Here is a 21,335-nt window from a genome sequence, read left to right as displayed (position 1 = left end):
GGGCAGGAGATGTGGCATCGTGTGTGAGGAACAGCAAGACAGCCGTTTGTGTGGAGCACGGTGTTTGGAAGGGAATGACGCTTAGTGAGCCCAGGAGAGCAGGTCAGGCCCTGCTGTCATGCACCAGACTCGGGAGGCGCTTGGGCTTGACCCTAGAGGCAGTAGGGAGCCACTGGCTTTGAGTAGGGGACTGACAGAGGCAAGCTCTGGAGGCTAGAGGTTGGAAGACCTGTGAGGAGGCTGTGGGAGGATTTCCCCCAGGGCCCGGGAGGCTGAAGCCCTGGAGAGAAGGAGGGCAGGCTGCGAGGGCCAACATCTGGATCTCTGGTGGGGCCCCTGCAGATGGAGGGCCCCGGTCATCTGAAGGGGTGGGGTTGGTGAAGCCTGACCTGGAGGTGAAGAGACCTTTCCCAACGGGATCGCCCCGGTGAGAAGAGGCAGGCGGGAGCCCAGGCCTCGTGGGCCCTGGCCCATCCCCGCTTCTGACCTTTGTTGCAGAATAGCCGTGTTCTCGGTGACTGTCCTACATGATGACCGCATAGTGCTGGTGGCCGAGCAGCGTCCAGATGCGTCGGAAGAGGACAGCTTTCAGTGGATGAGCCGGGTGCTACAGGTGAGCCCCTCTGCCTCAGCCGGCCGTGGCCCTGGCTGGTGGTTCCTTCGGCTGCTCTGGGCCTCGGTTTCCCCACCTATAAAAGGAGAAGGCTGGGCCAGCTGGCCTCCAAGCAGCCTCCAGGGTTAAATCGGACGTCCATAGACCTGGCTGCTGCTGCTTGCCCAGCGTTGTGGCCCTGGGCACTGTCCTGAGCCTGGCTGGGACTTGGCAAGTGAAGTGCCTTTTGTGATGAGTCCTTGGCTGCACCAGAGGGGGCAGGGCCTGGGCTGGCAGGGGCCTGAGGGGGCACTTGGGCCTCTGCCTGAAGTCTCGGGGTTTCAAGGCTCTTTCAGTACAACACACACATGTTAAGCACCAGGGACAGAACCACATACTCTGGGGGACACAGCGTGTTCAGGGATGAGCTCAAGGTCTGTCTACTGACAGTGAGGAGATCCAGAAGGACCTCCTGGAGGAGGTGCCATTTAAGATGAGCCCCAGAGGAGGGAAGGCACGCCTGGCACAAGGCCCAGCCAGTGCAAAGCCAAAGAAGCTGGAGAGAAAAGGTCATTTCCCAGACTTCTTCCTGGGGGAGCAGACTTAAAATGTCACTTCCTCATCATCCTTGGGTCAGGTGCCAGGGGCTTTCGAGGTGAGCATTGTGCCCGTGGGCTCCTTGCTTTACTGAAACAAGGAGGCATCTAGACGTTCTAGGTCGGGGAGGGATGAGGAGCCACAAGGGCATTGTGAACCCAGATGCCGCGCCCTTTGCCAGCGCAAGGTTGTTGGGCTACGGGCGAGTAGAGGGCGGAGGAGGCATTTGCTGGTCCAGGCCTGGACAGGGAGTCTGCCCTCCTGGGAGGGAGTGCAAGGGGGTGAGGCTCCCCTGGCGTCCCCATGTTGGGGCCCTGCTGGGACTGGAAGATGCTCCTTTTAATCCATGTTTGTGTGCGTGTTCCCGCCTGACTTCCTGCTCAAAGGGGGAGCTTGGGTGTTCATAGGCGTTCTTATCAACTATCTTCGAAAAGGGGAGAAAATGGGGGTTCAGGGCTGGAAGGTGAGGCTGGCCCGGCCACGCCCACCCTGGCCCGGCCGCCTAGCAGCGGCCACAGGCCCGAGGGATGTCTCTGACATTCCAGTCTGTGCCCTGTGCTCTTTCCTCCAGGCCATAGACAGCATCCATCAGGTGGGCGTATACTGTCTTGCGCTGGTCCCTGCCAACACTCTGCCCAAAGCTCCGCTCGGGGGAATCCACATCTCTGACACCAAGCAGCGCTTTATCGAGGGCGCGCTGCACCCCTGCAGTGTGCTGATGTGCCCTCACACCTGTGTCGCCAACCTCCCCAAACCTCGCCAGAAGCAGCCAGGTCAGTCAGCGACGCTCTCTGTGCTCGGAGGGCTCTGTCTCTGGCCGTGCTCTGGGGGTGTGGACTTTGCAAGCCCAGCATTCCAGGGAGTGGGAAAGCCCAAGGGTCCGTCATGGGAGCTGCCCCTTGTTGGCAATTTGGTGTAGGTTGGGGCCGGGGACACCGGGAGTGATGCTTCGAGGTGGGGGAGAGCCCCGCAGGGTGGCTTTTGAGCAGCGCTTCTTCAGCTTTGTGCCCGAGACATCGTTAGGCAGCCACAGCTGCTCGGGGATATAGAACAGACACATGACTCTTTCCTGGTGACAGATTTTTCATGACCCCTTCCCCCCCCCATTCAGTTACATATTCCGGACAAACCGGGCTTCAGAGGATGCTCTAGCGGCTCATCCCTCTGCCTGCTGGGAACCTTCCTGGAGGTCCAGCGTGGCTATCTGCACCAACCCCGCACACATCCCTCCACCACGCCTGGCATTTCTCAGCAATGAGAAGAGGCTTGGCAGAGGCCTGCTGCTTAGGACCCTTGGGTTGGAGGGATGGCTGCCATGGACCTGGGGCGGGCTGCAGCCCCAGCCTCCCCGAGCCCAGCTCTGGGTCATTTCCCCAGATTGCCCTAGGCCCTTAGGCCCCCAACCAAAGTCTTACTTTAAAAAAAATCAAGAAATATTTTTCAGTTGAAAAGTCCATTTTCTCCCCCCACTCCTCCTCCTGGGGAGAAGCACCATAATAAACAGGCACAGTCGCACAAAGCTGGGCCCCACATTGGCCGTGTCCCCAGAAAACTGGTTCTGCCCTTGGGGCGGCGGCTCCCTGTCAGCCGAGTCGATCCCAGGTTTTAAGCCTCTTCTGCCATTGTTGGGGCCGCTTGTGGGGCTCTCCTGCTTGCTGCCTGGCTCCCTGTCCTTTGTCCGGCCAGCAGAACAAGTGGCTGCCAGTGCTGTTGACGTACGGGTCCTTCTCCTCTTTGGGGCTATCTTCGAGGGGTTGAGGATGGGGGCAGAGGCCTGCTGGCCGTGTCGCTGGGTCAGAGGGCAGGTGCAGAGACTTTCTGTGCTCTCCACAACAGCTCCTCCATCCACGGGGAGGGACAGTGTGGCCTAAGCAGCTGGGATACCTTCCCTTCCGGTCTGGACAAGCCCTCAGGCTTGTCTGAGTGAACCATGGGGATGAAATGCCAACAGGCGCCCCCTCCCTGGGCTCTCGTGGGGCCCCGGCCCAGCTCAGGCCCAGGATTCTGAGCCAGCATCTTCCCAGCCCTTGAGATCTGGCTTCCGTTCTGAGTGGGGCCTCTTGGGGGCTTGGTCTTTGTCTCTGAACCGCAGAAGTCGGGCCTGCTTCCATGATCGTTGGGAACCTTGTGGCTGGGAAGAGAATCGCACAGGCCTCAGGGAGAGATGTCACGCAGCTGGAGGACAACGACCAGGCAAGAAAGGTGGCCTTGCTCAGCCCTTTAGCGTAGCCGTGGGCTCTGCCTGGGGTGGATCCCCTTTGGCCACAGCCGTCCAGGCAGGCCTGACCTCTCTTTCTCTCCTGATCAGTTTCTCTACCTAGCGGATGTGTTGCAGTGGCGGGCCCAGACCACCCCGGACCACCCCCTGTTCTTGCTGCTGAATGCCAAGGTGAGCGGACCGGAGGTGTCTTGTTGCCAGGGGCCACATCCTAACTGCTGGGTGTGAATGGAGGCACGATCCTGCAGGAGATTCTCAGGTTCATGGTTGGTCCGTGGGAGCATCTTGTCAAGAGCGGGTCCTCCAGCTCCCTTACACCTCATATTCAAGGAGGCCGGCTGGGAGGCATGTATCTCTGTCACCCACCGCTGGCCCGATAAAGCATCCAGCCAGTCTGAGAGTTCGACTCTCAGGGACACTGAGCATCTTTACCTTGGGCTCAAGTTCACATCCTGGGGAGGATGCTGGAGAAGCCACTGTTTGGCTAGAGAAAGGGTATTCGAGCCCGGGAATATGAAGGTCCCAACAAGCGGTGTACCCCTACTGAAGTGGTCATCGTGGGTGGAGAAATCAGAGCCGGGGTCACAGGGGACCCAGAAGGGATGGAGAGGAGCCAAGCCTAAGAGGAGAGGTGCTCTCATTTGGGGAGGTCCAGAAGCCCCAGGCAAAAGACTTTAAATTTGGTGAGGGGAAATAAGAGACAGTGAGACAGTGAACATTGTTCTGGTCACACTGAGCTGGAGAAATTGTTCAGGGAGTGCAGTGTGCCCTAGGCACGGGACAAGAATGTGGAGACCAACTTAGCAGCCCCTGCCAGACCAGGGGCCTGGGTCACTGAGGACTTTACCAAGCCCAAAGGTGGTACTTGTATGGGAGAGAGACCAGGCTACCCTGGCATGCATAAGCCCCCAAGACTGGCACCACCTCCTGTGAGTAAGAGAAGAGATACCCGCAGAGGTACAGAAACCTGCAAGGGGATGACGGTCCTGATGCTGGTGTTGGCAGGCGGCGGCCACTCAGTGCCCCACTGTGCCCTTGCCACCTGTCACTGGAACAAGTTCAAGGTTGACTGTTTCTCAAGGAGGAAGGGAAGTGTATTCCTGCCTATGAGCCCCCGGCTCTGCCACTCGGGGCCATGCAGAGCTAGCCTTGGCCTTCTCCCAGGTGGTAGTCCTTTTGCTTCTGCCAGGGCCTGTCTGCTGCCCAGCAGCTAGAAGCCGAACCTTCCTCACAGCCCCCCACAGACACTCGCCAGCCTTTTGGCCTCTTTCCTTCCTAAGCTGTGGCTCCCAGGTCTGAAGGCCATCCTCCAGGGAGTGTTGGAGCAGCACCCAGAGCAGCAAGCCTTGCTCCTCCCCACCGCCACCCCATCTCTCTCTCTTTCCCTCCCTCCTCCCCCCTCCCACCATGCCCAGCCGAGCTGCCAGATGCCGGGCAGCCCAGGAGCTGTCCAACCTTGCTACCCCATCTTGCACTTGTGGAATTGGTTTTGTAGTGACCTCCACCCAGCTGGGCCCAGGCGTCCAGTCTGTTAGCTCTCACCCCCATCCTTGTTCCCCCAGAATACCCAATGAGCTGTGTGCTTTCCAGCCCTTTCTCAAGTCATTGATGAGAATGTTAAATAAACAGCCCAAGCCCAGAAGCCACAGGCCCCCAGGGACACCTAACTGAGCCCTGGGCTGAATCCCGAGGGCCCCAGGAAGCCCAGGTCTCTGAGGTGAGCAGCGTGATGGGGCCTCGCTTGCCCTCTCACAGGTTGTCCCTCTGCAGAATCCCTTTTCCTCCCTGTTTGAAGCCCTCTCTCATCTTTGTGGTGTCACTGATGGTGCCTTGCCACGCACGGTTCATCCTGGTTGCGAGGGACTTCCTGCTTCTCTTGGTGCCTTGTGCGCCATGCTGGTTTTGTCATCTGTGATCCAGAGAGAAGTGAAATGAGGGTCGGGGGTCCCGCCCTTTCTCCTCCCGTGCGTCGTCTTGTGGTCTGCTCATTTCGCCCTGTACAGCTAGACAGACAGATGTACCAGCCAGCCCTCATCACTCTCTCCAGCTTCAGGGGGCACGGCCCTGTTCTCCTTGGCCTCCTGCTCGGCCTCGTGCTCGTTTGATGGCCACGCCTTTAACCAGAGCGCAGGGACCGCGTGTTCTCTTTTCCACCCATGTGGGTCTCTTCCCACAGCTTCCCCTTTGCCTTTTCCTGAGAAATGTTTCTCTTCCGGTCTTCAGAATTTCATTTGGAGCTTCCCATCAGGCCTGCTGAGGTCACTTCCTGGGGAGCTTCGGCTCTGCCCTTCTTCCAAACCCCTCCTCTGCCACAGACTCTGATGGAGCGCTTCCTCCCCTGGAGGTTCCCACTGCTCTCTCCCCTGCCCCAGGCCCGCCCCCCCCCCCCCCCCCCCCCCCCCGTGCCTCCTTCTTGGTGAAGGATCAGTAATTAAGTAAATCTGGAGATGCCAGAATCCCCAGCCACAGCTCAGTATCTTACCTCCATCCTGAGCCAGGACAGCAGGCTGTAGTTTGTGGCTGAGACGTGCTCATAGCTGAGAAGCACTGACCCTGGGAGGGGCCTCGCTGGCAGGCTCAGCGGCTTCTTCCTGGGTTTTCAGCGCCCTGTTACCTGGGTGCATGTTGGCCATGGCAGGATGACGTTTCAGGCTTCTCTTCTTGGCGGGGCCGGCGCCTTCCATACGTTGCCAGCCACGGGGCTCGGCAGCATGAACGTCAAAGCGCTGGCCTCATCCTGTAGGATGTTCTTTTGCCCCCTTTCAGCCCTTTTAGTCAAGAGACTTAGTCGATTTACCCTGATTTGGGGTTGACCGACAGCCTTCCCAAGCTACCAGGAATGACTCACTGAGCTGGAAATCTCCAATGTTTGACTTTGATGATACAAGGTGCATTTCTGTCCTTCGCCCTGTAAAGCTTGGAAGGCCGGAGTTTGCTGATGTTTCAGAAAACACGTGAGACCTGGCTCTGCCTTATGCATGACGCTGTGGTTCCTCTTCAGGGCACCGTCACCAGCACCGCCACCTGTGTCCAGCTGCACAAGAAGGCCGAGAGAGTAGCCGCTGCGCTGACCGAGAGGGGCCGGCTGAGTGTTGGCGACCATGTGGCTTTGGTGTATCCCCCAGGTAGGCAGCCGGAGGCGCCTCCGTCCTCTGCGGAGCCCCAGTGGAGTCTCGCTTGTTCGGGAGGGGAGGAGGTCGTCAGGCTGAATCCCCTCCTTTGAGACAGACCCCGGCAGCTCCAGCCCCAGGTCAGTTTTCAAAGTAGTGCCTGAAAATGGCCAAGAATGAATGGGGTCAGGACGTGCACAAAAGATGTCACGGGCCATCTGCAGAAACCAAACAAGCATGGGCGCATTTATTAAGCACTTGCCGTATGCTGCCCCCCAACTTGAGGAGCTGGGCATGGGGAGAGACAAGCCGGACGTCTCAACTGCAGTTCAGAGGGAAAGGTCCCCTGGTCCTCAGGGTGGGGGGCAAGGCAGATGCCTGGGCTGCTGCTTCATGCCACTGAGTAGGGCAAGACTCTGGGCACAAGGCCTTTCCTGCCCGGGTCTTCAGTCACTGCAGCTGCGGCCCCTATAGGGGCCGCCTCCCCCCAGGGGCCGCCTCCCGGAGGATGCTGAGCTGGGGAGGAAGAGGATCCCTGGGAAGGAGGGATGGAAAGAGAGCCCCTACTGTGGGGCATGCTTGGTCCTATAAACATCAACAGGTATAAAATAGCTTCTCTTTTCAAGTGGCCCAGAGACAGGCATAGTCCCCACGCACAGCCTGGCCAGGCTTGGCTGCTCTGTGGCTGTGCAGAGGCACCTGCTGTGCTCTCAGGGAGGCTCCTGGGGCCACCCTCTTGGTGAGTGGCTGTGAAGAGGAGCCAGGGGTCAGGCTGGTGCAGCCCCCTTGTGGCGTGAGCTGAGTGGGGCAGGGTCCGCAGGGTGTTTCCTGTGGGCCACCAGATACCAAGGGGGTCTTGGGGAACTCCTCTTGTGCCTGAGACCCTCGCAGTCTGGGACAAGTGGGGGTCTTTCCCTTGCCAAGCACTTTCGGGGGGACTGCTGCCCATGTCTGGACACTGTCCCTGGATATAACCAAAAGCCTGTGGTTCCTGGGCTACCCAGTGGGTCTGAGCAGCCTCCAGGGTGCTCTTGCTCACCAGTGAGTGCTCTGCTCCCAGGTGTGGACCTCATCGCCACCTTCTATGGCTGCCTCTACGCTGGCTGTATTCCCATCACGGTGCGCCCCCCTCACCCCCAGAACCTCGCCACCACCCTGCCCACTGTCAAGATGATTGTAGAAGTAAGTTTTGTTTTGGTTTGGTTTTTAGAATAAGTTGTTGGGTTTTTTTGTTCTGTGTGTGTGTGTGTGTGTGTGTGTGTGTGTGTGTGTTTTGGTTTTGGTTTGGCGGGGCAGTGAGGGTTAAGTGACTTGCCCAGGGTCACACAGCTAGTAAGTGTCAACTGTCTCAGGCCAGATTTGAACTCGGGTCCTCCTGAATCCAGGGCCGGTGCTTTATCCACTGTGCCACCTGGCTGCCCCTAGAATAAGTTTTTTAAAGCCTTTGTGGTTCCCCACAAAGCCCAGCTGGGGAGGGTGGGGGAGGGCCAGGAAGGGCTGGGGAGCCCCACTAGTTTCTCCCCTGGGTCTAGAACAGTCTGCTCTGCTTAGGTCAGCCAGTCCACCTGCATCCTGACAACCCAAGCAATAATGAAGCTGCTGAAGTCCAAGGAGGCGGGCGCGGCCGTGGACGTGAAGACGTGGCCCACCATCCTAGACACAGGTGCGGATGTAGGTGGGGTGTACGGGTGGGGACAGGGTGTGAGGACATTGCTATGCTGGAAGTGGGCCTGTAGCCAGGCCGTGCTCAGCAGGTCAGTCTGGCGCCTTCTCTGGGGCAGGTGCTGCCAGGCCAAGCCGCCTCTGAGGGGAGCCCCCTTCACCCAAGGATTGTCCTTGGGACACCAAGGGGCCTGGCCCAGGGTGCAGCCCAGCCCGTGAGCTCTGAGCGATGGGTGGGTGGCTCAATTGACTCGTGGGGCACAGAAGTGGCCTGTCCTGCCAGCATCTTCACTACCATCTTGGATGCATGGTGGTGTCCCCTTGTGTCCTCTGTTGGGGCAGGGTCTGGGAGTGGGTGTGGGGGAGGCTGTGGGCCCATAGCCCCAGGGCTCTGGAGCAGGTGAGCCTCCTGTTAGGCTGCTCCCCTTCCAACCAGCCTGAGTCACTTGGCCTGGAGGAGGGAAAAGGGAAGGGCCTCTCCTGGGCTCCAGGATGCCCCCAGGCCAGGGCCCAGGGCAATCTCCAGACTCCGAGCGGATGCCTAAGCAGTGTTTCCTATGGCTCTGCCCTTGCCGACCTGGCTGCTCCCTGGGCCAAGCTGAGGGGGCCCTGTGGCAGTTGAACCCACCCAGCTAGAGCCTTCCTGGGACCCCAGCAGCCTGCCCATGGTGGCTTGTGGCTCCTGGGGCCATGCCCTCTCCCTGCTCTGCCTTTTCTCCTCTAATAGATGACCTCCCAAAGAAGAGGGTGGCAAGTGTCTTTCGGCCTCCCTCCCCTGACATGCTGGCCTACTTAGACTTCAGTGTATCCACTACGGGCATATTAGCAGGAGTCAAGGTAGGCCTCTGGTGCTGCCAACAGTGTGGTGGGCTGAGAGATGGGAAGACTTGAGTGTGAGTCTCACCAGCCTCTGATGCCTTCCTGCCAAGGAGGCCCGGGCCAGGGCACTCAGGGACACTCGGCCTCTAAGGGATACATTTACTTAGACACAGACCACCATTTGTGTGGGGGGCAGGGTTCCCCATGGAGTTGTGGCTCTGCCCCATGGGCCCCTGGTGCACCCATACTGTTATCTTAAAACCCTTTAATGTTATCATGACAACAAATAGCCTTTCTATGGGCCAGAAAACCCCAAGAAAGGCTAGCACTGCTGTCGCGAGGCAGTGGCCCTGTGTCTCCAGGCACCTCCTCCTGGGCCTGACCTCCCAGGGACCCCCGGGGGGGAGGGGTGGGCTCCCAGGCCTGAGCCACATGCTCTGTCCCACTCTTTCAGATGTCGCACGCTGCCACAAGTGCCTTATGCCGGTCGATCAAGCTCCAGTGTGAGCTGTACCCGTCGCGGCAGATCGCCGTCTGCCTGGACCCCTATTGCGGCCTGGGCTTTGCCCTCTGGTGCTTGTGCAGGTGTGTGGCCCCCGCCCCCTGGCCTCAGAAGCTGAGGGTCTCCCCGCAGTGGAGGGCTCTGCCCTGCCCGGGGCACGAGGTGAGGGTGGGGAGCTACCACTGCCCCCTTCCTCTCTGCCACCAGCAGCCCTCAAGCAATTCCCCACATTTTCCCCCAGTGTCTATTCAGGACACCAGTCCTTGCTGGTCCCTCCGCTTGAACTTGAAAATAATGTGTCCTTGTGGCTGTCAGCTGTGAGCCAGTACCGAGTCCGCGTCACCTTCTGCTCTTACTCTGTCATGGAGATGTGTACCAAAGGGCTGGGAACACAAACAGATCTTCTCAGGGTGAGTGAGGCTGGGAGGGGGGCCTGGGCAAGGGGGCAGCAGCCACGTCTTGTGTCCAGCAGGCAGCTCCCTCCCTCCCTTGGCTGGAACTGCTTGGGCTCCCTTCTTCCTCTGTATACCTGTGGCAGGAGGCCAAGGAAGCATCTCGTTGTGCTCCTCAGCCCAGCCAAGACAGGGTGCCATTCTCTTGTGGTCCACTGAGAACACTCCTCTCTACCCCTGCCTGTGGCCGGCAGTGACTTTGACTTCCCTGAATGGCTGCTGCAGCCTAAGGTCAGCCCTTGATAATTCCGTGTCTATGGATTGGGGTTCATCAGTTCTGCACCCTGTGAAGGAGGCACCCCATTAGCACTCCTGAGGAGAGGAGAGAAAGGTGCCTTTGTTCCCTTGTCTGCCTTCCGGACCGCCCCCCGGCTCTGCCACGGCTCTGTCCTTTTGTTCCTTGTATGCCCGGCTCGTTGGTGCCCTCAGTAGGCCGAGGGCCTTGCTCTGCTGCCACCAGCTGCCCCACATTGTTGCCCTCTGCTGTGGGGATTTTGGGGTATGTGTCTGTCTGATAACTGCAGTCACTGACAAGCTTCGATCAGGGGCCCACTGTCATTCCTCCTCGGTGACGTGAGGGGAGAAACGATGAGGATCCAGAGTTGTGTAGGATCTCTCCGGCGTAGAACGAGGGACTTGGGTCGGGTCTGCGTCAAATCCTCCAGTTGGGCTGAGGAGCCGACTTCATGAGGACAGGCTCCTCGCCCAGGGCAGTCACACCCTCACGTTAGTAAGAAGGCCGCCACATGGAGAAAATGGACCCCCAGGCTATCTGTTGGTGGGAGTGGGTGCGCTTAGCCTGGAGAAGATTTGGAAGGACTCTCATGTCCTTAGTGCTCAATCCCACATTTACCCACCTCGGCAAGGCTCCGACCAACACAAGCAAAGAGATGGCTCTTTTCCACCATGACTTCTGGCCTCAAAGGAAGTGTTAGACAAGGAAGTCAACAAAGGTTCATTTGCTGTTGTGGTCAGTATCATGGAAGAGGAAGGTCTAACAAAAGAAAGTGGGACAAGCGCTATGGATGAGGAGCGGGCTGGACCTGAAATCCAGCTGGGACTGCATCTGGAAGACCCCCCCCCCCCCCCGGGCGGCTGCCAATCAGAGCAGCCAGAATGAGCGATAGGCAGAGCGGGGCAGAAGGATGAAGGGCGGTAAAGGAAGCAGCCCAGAGGGTCACCTCGCTCTCCACTGACCCGGCACAGGAGGTGGACAGATTGGCAAGTAGGGAGGATGAGCAAAGACACAAACAAGTCAGGAGGACGTCAGCATCCCCAGGAGCCAAAGAGCCAAGAGAATGGGCCGGAGCCTGGGGCGACCATGAGATCCTGGTCACTGCAAGCACGGCAGCATTCTGGACGTTTCCACCCAGATGGACGAGTCGCACTTCTGATTTGTTAAGGGTGGTGACAGGCGGCCTCTATCAGAGGAAAGGGCCTCTGCAGTTTTTCCAACTTACATTTGGCTGCAGTTGTGCCCTGAAGTGCACAGTTAGGTGCTGGTGGTCATGCCTTCAGGACCCTAAAGGGAGCACAGACGTGTTGTGGTCAAGCTGCCTGGACAGAAGGGCCTGCGGGGCTCTCTCCTTAACCCAGGCCCTAGAATCGTGATCATGTGGGAAGATTCCTCACCCTTCCCCCTTCCCCACTCCCAAACAGGCCAAAAGCGTGAACCTGTCCTGTGTGCGCACGTGCATGGTGGTTGCGGAGGAGAGACCGCGGATCGCATTAACACAGTCCTTCTCAAAGCTGTTCAAAGACCTGGGCCTCTCTGCCCGGGCCGTGAGCACCACATTCGGATGCAGAGTGAATGTAGCCATTTGCTTACAGGTGAGGTGAGCTCCTGCACTGGGCCCGAAAACACTTCCTTTGGGGTTTTCCCAACACAGGTGGGCACCAGGGTCCCAGGGAAACGGCGCTGACTGAGTCTGGGGCCTCGAAAGGGCCTCTCCCCAGCTCTGGTTCCGCTAGCCCAGTGACCTCTCTAGGCTTCTGGCTTACCTGCAACATGGGAGGGTGGTGTCGGGCGGACTGAGGGGGCTTGAGGGTCCCTTTTGCCTTGAGTGTTCCCGAATTCGCTAGGAACGACAGGAAGAGAACTTTTAGGATGTCAGAATGACTTCTGAAGAGTGAATCAGCCCTTCTCTACCCCCTCCTTCCCACTCTGAACTAGTCTGCAAACCCTGTTTTATGAGTCCTGGTTGTTCGGACATCATTTATGCCAGCAGCTTGTCAAGACTTCCTAGAACCGGGTCAGCAGAAACCGTCCCCTAAGCGTTCCCCCTCAGTGGCGTTCTGTGTATAAGCCTGCAGCCGGTCTCGAGAGCAGAAGACCCGTGCCGACATCACTGCTCGAGGGCCCTGGGGAAGGGGGGATGTGGACACGGTGCTGTTCCTCTGGGGAGGTGTCTCTGCGGGCGGCCATAGGCCCTCTCTGGCGCTCTTTCTTTGTCTCGTCTCGGCTGGTTGTTGTGGGAATTACCGTGGGCTGCCCCGTGCTGTTAGGGCGATCTTAGCAGGATGTTCCTTCCTTCTCTTCAAGATGCGATGATGTGTTTTGTTCAATCTGACTGTGTGTCTCTCCTGTTCCCTGTTGCCTTTCTGTCTGTCCTCCTTTGGGCTGTCTCCTCCGTCCCTCTCCCTTTGCTGACCTCTGCTCCTGCTTGTGGCTCCTCTGTCAGCCCAACAGGCTGGGAAAGCTGGCTGAGCAGGTACAGTGCCGGGTGTGCATGTGCTACGGTGCTCCCGCCCCATCCTCGCAGGCCCACTGAGCGCAGGCCAGCGATCCCTTCTTTGGTCATCCGGTCTGACGAGTCCTTTCAGCAGCAGCTTCCAGATAGAAGTGGTGGTTGGATTGGGAGGGGAAGGTGTCGGCGTGTCGTACTCATTAGATCCTAAAGGCTCAGGTGCTGTCGGGCACATGGGGGGGGAGTCATGGCCAGGAAAACGATGGGCTTTTGTCATCAGTGGGGCTTGAATGCGAATGCCCTAATTGTAGAAAAAGCAGACTGACTCCAGGTCACAAGTTTCCTGGGAAAACCTCATGATGATCTACGGAATTGATTTAGATGATAGAGCAAGATTCTGGAAGTGCCGTCATTTCCTCGATTGCCCTGGGGGTATTTGCTCTAGTCAACTGACCCAGAGAAGTAGGAAATGAGCCGAGCTTCTGGGGCCTTGAGGCTGCCCCTGGCCATGCCCTGTGGGCTGGCCTGAAGCTGGCCTGAAGTAGCCAGAGCGACAAGGTCCCTTCTGTACTCTCAGATGCTTTGCTGGAGAGCAGGGCGCTTTGAGGTGCGAATGGCCTTGTCATCGATCGAATAGGAATATGTCTTCTTGGGATTCAAGAGTTAACTTTCCTTTCCCACCAGGGAACTGCAGGCCCCGACCCCACCACGGTATATGTCGACATGCGGGCACTGCGCCATGACAGGTAGGTGCGTCCTTCCTCTCCCCAGGAGGCCACGCAGGCACAAAGTCTGTGAGGCTGCCGATAAGGAAGACGACGGAAAAATGTCCTGGATGGCGTGTCCGTAGCTTGTTATTGGAACATGCCCTGCACAGCCCGCGCAGGCACATGAACCGTGTGCTCTGCACTCCGAGCCCTGCGCAAGTTGTACATGCACACATTCCCGGGCAGTCCCCTGGGCCAGGGGTCTGTGTTGGTGAGGAGGGGGCGCAGGCAGGGGTAGGGACACGGAGCTCGTGATGTTGCTGCCCCTGCCGCCTGCTCGCCCGGAAGCATCCCTGGTCCTCCCTCCACATCCAGCTGGTTGCACAGCTGCACCCCTTCTCTCCCCTGCCTTCACCCCACAGCCACCCTCGCTGTGCCCCAGCTAGGCTCCCACTCTCTGAGAGAAGCCTTCTCGTGTCCCCCAAGGGCTAGTGCCCTCCTTCTGGTTGTGACCTTCGAACTAGCCTGCCCCTCGCCCCCCTAACCCCCCCGCCTGCTTCCTGTTGTCCCTCTCTCCTCCTGGGAGCTCCCGGAGGTCACAGACTGGCCTTTGCCTTTCTCTATATCCCCAGCACACAGCAGGTGCTTCGTCAGTGCTAGTTGATCGACTAACCGACCTGGACTGTTGCACCAGCATTGCAGTATCTGCCCCCCCCCCGCCCCAACTGCCTATTCCTAAAGCATGTAGCTGTGCAGCTCCCGCCGGCCCTTTGGTATTTCGTGCCTTTCAATAGCCTGCTATTCTTCCTCTGTGTTGTCCATGCTCCAGCCCAGCGAGCCCCTGTCTGCTCTGCCCTTCGGGCTCTGCCCAAGGCCCCCCACCCCACCCCAGCCACATCGCTGTACTTACCCCTCATTGGCTTGTCTTTGAACGTGGGTGGAACGGGAGCTCCCTGAGGGTACGTTCTGCAGGGCAGCCTGGGAGAGGCCTCGGAGCCACCACCCTCCCTCTACTGCTGGGTCACCTGTGTCTGGGGGATTTATCTCTGCTGCATTTTGAGTCATCAGGGGCATGTGGTTATACCCATCAGGCACCTCTCCATTGCCCATCCAAGGCCTAGGTGCTTTAGAGAGTGTAACCGTCTGTGATTTATGACCAAAGGCCTCACCCAGAATGCAGTGGTTGTGTCAGGGCTCCCGGGGCCTCATCCCGAATGGCTCTGCACAGGACACACAGAGCCCACGTGGGTGCTTTGGGGAGGAAGCCCTTGTTCTTGGGACCTTGCTCCACAGATTTAGGCGGTTCAGATTCCAAATGAGTAGAGAGGCCTAAGGTGACACTCCAGGATGCGTCTGCTGGTAAAAGCCGGCGTGCACAGTAGCCTGCCATGCTCTCGGGGGAGGCCGGGCTGGGCCCTGCTGAGACCGTGAGCAGAGCTCGGGCACTCCTCGGTGGAAGGTTTCCATCATCATTTTTAGCCTAGGTGATCATGGCCTGTTTAAGGGTGTTTGTGGGCATAGCTCAAGTGTTGGAGGAATGCTTTCTCTCATTTTAGGGTGCGCCTGGTGGAAAGGGGTTCTCCACACAGTTTACCACTGATGGAATCTGGAAAGGTAATGGAATGACCAGTCCCAGGCCCTGGGAGTATTCTTCCCATGCAAGTCCTGAGCCCTGTGCCAGTGCCCTAGGTGACCCATTCATCTCTTCTCCTGAAACCTAGCTGCCTCATCCTTTGGGATTGAGCCTAAGGCAGACTAGGGAACAAGGGAAAGACCTCATGGAGAAGGGGGGCAGCACCCCTCCCCTCCCTGACCGGGCACACACTGTCCCCTTAGCAGTCCTGCTCAGTGCCCACGGCAGAGAGCCCACATTTGCCCTCTTGGGCGCCCAGAACTGCTGCCCAGTAAGAGTAAATGAGGAAGTTGAAGAAAGGCCAGATGTGCCTCATTTCAGCCTAAGAAGCATCTCAGTTCTAGATGGGTAGAAGTAATTGGCTGAGGGGGTGGCTAGGTGGCATAGCGGATAAAGCACTAGCCCCGGATTCAGGAGGACCTGAGTTCAAATCCCGCCTCAGACACTTGACACTTACTAGCTGTGTGACCCTGGGCAAGTCACTTCACCCTCACTGCCCAGCAAAAAAAGAAAAAGAAAAAAGAAAATGTTCATGAGCACAGCCTTGTGAAATGTACCCTGGGCTGTCCCAGAAGGTTTGAGGCCAGGGCAGCGTCAGTGGAGGGCTGAAGAGGCAATGGAAGGGTAGGGAGGACGTCTCAGCCCATCAGCATCCCTGTGTGCCCCCTTGGGGTGGGCCCCAGGCCTCACATATGACACTCGCCCCACAGGGACACCCCTGTGTTCTCAGGCCCCTCCCCCACCCACAAGGACACGATCTTTCTCCTTGCAGATTCTTCCTGGTGTCAAAGTCATCATTGCTCACACAGAGACGAAGGGCCCCCTTGGTGACTCCCACCTGGGTGAGGTGAGCAGGAGGTGGGCAAGTGTCAGGGTTTACTTCCTGAGAGTGGGAATGCCAAGCCTTGGAATCATCATGTCACATCATGTGTCTCCACCCCCTCCCTTGTCCAATGCTCCAGCCAAACCCACTGGGGGGCTGGGGGTGGGAGCCAGGCAGCAGCTGCCTTTGTGAGACTTGAGTAAATGAGAAAGGATGGCAGCTTACTCGGCCCCGGCACCAGGCCCCCTCGCTCTGTGCGTGGCTGCCCTGGAGGGTACTGCTGTCCCTCCATCCCTGTGGCTAGTTAGCTCCTGTGTCCCTCCCAGCCCAGCAGGAGGAGGAAAAAGGCTCAATGCTGCCAGCCCTAGGAGCCATGGGGCAGGGGCACCGACCCAGAGCAGGGTGTGGATGAGGAGTTAGGCTCTGGTGTGTGATGTGTGGGCTTCCATGGGGCAATTCTTCCCCTGGCACTGCCTTGTGGGCACCCTGCACCCACGGGTGCAGGTCTGAAGTCACAGCAGGAGGCCAGAATAGCATCTGCCCCCAGGACATTCCTCTTCAGATGCTGCCCATGCTGATTCCACATGTTGACTGGGAGGACTCCATCAGACATGTTTGCCAGGCCCGGGGGGTGCCCAGGACAGGACCCAGGCTCTGCTCTCAGGAGCTGCTTCTGGTCCAGTGGGAGGAGAGAGGACTCTTCTGAGGGGAGAGTTACGGAGGCTGTGTTGGTCCCTGGGCTGGGCCAGGCAGTGAGGGAGGCACCAAGGGGAGCCTGGCGGTGGTGCAGAGACGGGCCAGAGGAGCAGGAAGCCGCCCGAGAGGTTGGCACAGGCCATGGCACACTTGGAACACAAGGATCCAGAGTGGAGCTGTGCCCTTCCTTTCTGGAAAGAAGCCTGTCATCCTCTCTGCGGCCCGCCTGGAGGCAAAGGCTCACCTGTGATTTAGGAGAGGTGTTTTTCTAGCTTGTTGTAGTGGGTGAAATGTGTGCCAGGGCTCCCTCGTTCTCTGTCAGAGGGGTTGAGCTGGGCATCTGGGACCGCAGAGCCTGCCACGCTTCCCAAAGCTAGCCTCAGGTGCAGACGCTGAGCATGCAGAGAGAGCATCATGGGGAATATTTGTGTCTCGGGTCTCCCACTGCTGGGCACCAGGGTGGTCAGGGCTGCTGGCAGGACCACCAAACCCATTCATCCCCCGGGCCCCTGCTGACACCACAGAAGGCGCGGCATGCCCCACTTGTCCTTGAGTCTGTCCTGCCAGCTCTCCATGACTTGATGCCAAAGACAGGCTGTCCGGTTCCACAAACTACAGAACCTGAAATGAGCCTTTTGTCTCCCTGGCTGGCTCTCCGTCAGCCCAGCCAGTGCCCGCAGGGGCTGATTGTGGTGCTTCCTTCCCTAGATTTGGGTGAGCAGTCCACACAACGCCACAGGCTATTACACGGTCTATGGGGAAGAGTCTCTGCATGCTGACCACTTCAGCGCACGGCTCACTTTTGGAGATACCCAGACCGTCTGGGCCAGGACAGGCTACCTGGGCTTTCTTCGGAGAACGGATCTCACTGATGCCAGTGGAGGTAAGAGAGAGGCAGCCCTACAGCCAGCACTTTGTACAGGTGGGGCAAAGCCAGGAGGTCGAGTCGGGCCAGAGAGAAAGGGGCGACCCTTGAAGATGAACACGCATCTCTGTGTCTGGGCTCCAGGGCAGAAACCCGCTTCTTCTCCCACCCAGGGAGGCCCGTTCACATCATCGTGACAGTCTGGCTTCACCTCCCTCAGGGAAATGCTTCTAAGCAGCCCACCCTCGAGCACTGATGAGGCACCTCCTGTGTACCAGGCCCTGGGGACGCAAAGACTGAGGAAACAGCCCTTCCTCACAGCGGGGGGCTTGGGCCCCTGGCTCACTAGCTCAGGCTTTTGTTGGCCTGTTGTCTCAGGAAACAGGCAGAGGGAGGGGCCTCGTGACTCCTGGCTGGTCTAGAGTCAAGTCCCTTCAGGCTACTGGAGAGACCCACGTTTTGTCCTGAGCTGTACAGCAAGGACCCGACCGAGGGCCGCACAAGTGTGAGATGCTTTTCCGTCCACGGTGACTTTGCTGGGGTTTTCCTTACCTGGGGGTGTTGTTCACAGAGAGGCACGATGCCCTCTACGTGGTCGGCTCTCTGGATGAAACGCTGGAGCTGAGAGGCATGAGGTACCACCCGATCGACATCGAGACGTCCGTGATCAGAGCCCACAAGAGCATTGCCGAGTGGTAAGAGCAGCCTCGGGCCCACTGGCCTACATGGGCCTGACTTCCTGAGGCCAGGCCGGCCTCCACATGTCCACCCTGGGGAGGAGAGAGGGGAGGTTCAGAGGCCATTTTGGGGCCGAAGGAAATGAAGTATGCTGGACTCGGCCGGGGCCCTTCTGTGTTGGTGGCCATTGGGCCTGGTGCCTGGCCTGGCCCTTCCTCATCTGCGGCTTGTTTTGCCTTTGGCTTACCAGACCTTTCTCTTGTTGGCCGATGTTTAAACCAGGGCACCCAAGGTGCCTCCTGGAGAAACGGCGGCACCACTGGAGAGCCCCGTGGCCCCCCGCCAGAGAACGCGGTGTCCTCAACAGGTGCTGGGCTTGCCCCCTGACCCTGTGTTCTTGTCCCCAGTGCTGTGTTTACGTGGACCAACCTGCTGGTGGTGGTCGTCGAGCTGGAAGGCCCCGAGCAGGAAGCCCTGGACTTGGTGGCCCTGGTGACCAACGTGGTTCTCGAGGAGCACTTCCTCATTGTGGGCGTGGTGGTCATTGTGGACCCTGGAGTGATCCCCATCAATTCTCGGGGGGAAAAGCAGCGCATGCACTTGCGAGATGGATTCCTAGCCGACCAGCTGGACCCCATTTATGTGGCCTACAACATGTGAAAGCAGGGCCCAGATGGCCAAGCACTGAGATTCAGAGCGCCCTGTGCCGTGCGCACTGCCCAGAGTCAAAGCCCCGCTAGGAGAACAAAGGGAACTAGGCTCCACTGACTGTCATCTCTGCCCCTTCACCCATTCTGACGGTTGTCAGTAGCAAATTTGGGGGAGAGATCCCTGGAATTCTTGGAGGACATGTGCTCAAGACTGCCAAGGGCCCTGAAGCAATCCCTAGGTCTCCAGCCTGGGGCCCTGGGCCAGCGGGGCACAGAACAGCTGGGTGTGTGCTCCCCTCCCTCGGGAGGGGTCCTGCTCCCAGGATCCTGCTGTGTCATACTGGTGGAGGGGCCTGGGGAAGGCCTTGGCACCTGCCTCGGGGGCTGCTCTCTACTGTATTCCAAGTGTTTTTGCACATGTTTTAAAAATTGGAGATGCAATACCTGCTTTTTTTTATGGTTTGTTTTTTTGATTGACTTATTGATGCCATGTCTAGCAGACAAGTCTCTTCACATGGTGTTAAATCTGGAAGGGACCATAGAAAGAAACCAGTGTAGCCTCCTCGTTTTAAAGGTGTGGAATTGAGGCCCAGAAAGGGGAGAGTGACCGAAAGTGACAGAGCCAGAAGTAGGACCCAGGTCTACTGTCCCCCCCCCCCAGCTGCGCCCCCCCCTGCCCCTGCACCACGCTACTCCCACACATACTCAGGCGCTTGCTTCTCTGTTATTCTGCCTGCGAATATGAATTCCACAAAACAGTCACTAACACTCACGAATAGTGCCAGGTTGGGCTGGGTCAAGGCTTCCAAACCTCCAAGCAGCTCCAAAGGTTTCCTGGAGGAGGTGGCTTCGGCACTTGCTGCTTGTGTCCATAACTTCATGGGACAGAGCTGCTTGTTCTCATGACACTAGAACGTTTGCCAGGAAAAGCACTGTCCGTACAAAGAAGTTTTGTGAGGTGTGTGTTTGCACTCCAGACCCTCGAGATCTGAAGTATTAGGCGGGGGGCCACGCCTGGAAAAGGCCTTTGTGTTCTCAGTGACCCACAAGGGAAGCTCTGGGAAGTCTTGTCTCAGACGCACACACAGGTGTGTGCACACACGCATCCACACACATGTGTACATACATACATGGGCACACAATTCACACAATGGAAGCTCTTGTCTCAGACATACATGTGTGCACGTGCATCCACACACATGCCCACATACACACATGTACACTGCGTTCCTACAAGGGAAGCTCTGGGAAGTCTTGTCTCACGCAGACACATACACGCACATATACATAGATGTGCTGTGCATCTGTGCATACATGGGCACACATCCATGTGCATACATCCATACACGCACACACACAAATGCACACACATCCCCTCCAAGGCAGTTGAATCTATTGCTGCTGCTGCTACTGCTGCCGCCGCTGTATACCCTTTAACATAGTGGTGCCCCTATGACATGGGTTTCTCCAAGCACGTGCGGTTGGGTCATGTTCTCCCTTGACTCACCAGTTGGATCGTTGACCTGGTAGAGAGAGTGAAGGAATCAGCAAGGTGAAATCCTTCAGATACTCTTAAGTATTTGAAGACACACACGAGTTCTGGCAAATAGGTTATTTTTATATGCTAATAAAAAAGTATGTTCTAAGTGGTTAGCTCTGGGGGCTGGGGGAATGGCTACTGCATGTGCTCACAACGAGAGCCAGGTTTCTCTGCAAGGTGGGTCTGCCTGGATCAGTGCCTAAGAAAGCTGGGTGTGCTTCAGCCTATGGAAACCAAATGAGTCTCACTGACACGGCGGGCGGATTGTAGAGTATTGCCCTTATTTGCCCACCAGTAACTCTGTGGAGAGTAGTTCTGTTTGCCCTTACTGTGTCTGCCTGTGGTGTCTGACCAAAATGCATATGAGAACTCGAATGACCTGTTGTAATTATGTACAGCGCTAAATAACTTATTATGGGAAGCCCAGCGGTCTTAGTGGTGGACTAATAACAGGAGGGCTGGCCAGGGAGAACTACCTAAGCCCAATGTTCATGCTGTAGTTTTATAGCAAATTAAGCATTGTAAGATTTTTGTATTGAGAGATGGGTGACAGTATGACAAGTTGCCTTGTAAAGTAAGATTTTCAAAAGCACATTAAAAACATTTAAAATTACTCTGGAGACGAGTCTTTTGATCCCATTAAGGACCTGTAATGTCAACACCTGCACAACCTACATGGAATGGGTTCTTGCTGCTGCCACCACTTCCAAGTGTAGCCTTGGTGCCGCGCTTGGAAAGGCAGGGCTGGCGAGAGCCTGGACTCTACGGGGCCAGGAGGCTGTTGTCCCGGGAAGATCTTTCCTGGGGGGGTGGGAGGGGTGGAGTGGGTGTCATCTGTACCAGGGGACATCTCGCCAACACCAGTAGAATCCTCGGCCCATCGAGTCTTTTCGCCACTTTTGTCAAACTGCACAACACTAGGTATTGAGCTTTACAAGACGATTGATAAAGTGACCACAAGGCCTCTGCCTTCTCAACAGCCTGATCACTCACTCTACACAAGTGCAGTAAATAGAACCAAACGAGGCGTCGGCGGCTTCCAAAATGAAGAGGTTGGGGGAGCCCAGCTCTTTGCCTGCCCTGAATGTCCCCCAAAGAAGTAAG

At 57.7% G+C, this 21,335-nt stretch overlaps 1 protein-coding gene across 4 annotated transcripts in view; it reads left to right on the top strand.

Moving 5' to 3' along the window:
- Positions 1-20,832, top strand: part of DIP2A (disco interacting protein 2 homolog A) — a 113,676-nt gene extending 92,844 nt beyond the window's left edge. For 2 of the 4 annotated variants that reach the window (XM_044001645.1, XM_044001642.1), the window contains 18 exons: positions 499-613; positions 1,761-1,962; positions 3,282-3,391; positions 3,498-3,578; positions 6,409-6,532; positions 7,578-7,699; positions 8,069-8,180; positions 8,907-9,016; positions 9,453-9,583; positions 9,742-9,910; positions 11,612-11,782; positions 12,634-12,663; positions 13,324-13,385; positions 14,903-14,960; positions 15,752-15,826; positions 17,207-17,381; positions 17,935-18,058; positions 18,449-20,832. In XM_044001645.1, coding sequence (XP_043857580.1) covers positions 499-613; positions 1,761-1,962; positions 3,282-3,391; positions 3,498-3,578; positions 6,409-6,532; positions 7,578-7,699; positions 8,069-8,180; positions 8,907-9,016; positions 9,453-9,583; positions 9,742-9,910; positions 11,612-11,782; positions 12,634-12,663; positions 13,324-13,385; positions 14,903-14,960; positions 15,752-15,826; positions 17,207-17,381; positions 17,935-18,058; positions 18,449-18,701 — 2,224 coding nt within the window. In that variant the 3' untranslated portion in view covers positions 18,702-20,832. The remainder of the gene's footprint in view (positions 1-498; positions 614-1,760; positions 1,963-3,281; positions 3,392-3,497; positions 3,579-6,408; positions 6,533-7,577; positions 7,700-8,068; positions 8,181-8,906; positions 9,017-9,452; positions 9,584-9,741; positions 9,911-11,611; positions 11,783-12,633; positions 12,664-13,323; positions 13,386-14,902; positions 14,961-15,751; positions 15,827-17,206; positions 17,382-17,934; positions 18,059-18,448) is intronic. The other 2 variants (XM_044001643.1, XM_044001644.1) reach the window with 2 other exon arrangements.
- The last annotated feature ends 503 nt before the right edge of the window (positions 20,833-21,335 follow it).

This window comes from Dromiciops gliroides, chromosome 4 (assembly GCF_019393635.1).
Source record: "Dromiciops gliroides isolate mDroGli1 chromosome 4, mDroGli1.pri, whole genome shotgun sequence".
Classification (NCBI taxonomy): domain Eukaryota; kingdom Metazoa; phylum Chordata; class Mammalia; order Microbiotheria; family Microbiotheriidae; genus Dromiciops; species Dromiciops gliroides.
This window is presented reverse-complemented; position numbering and strand designations above follow the sequence as displayed.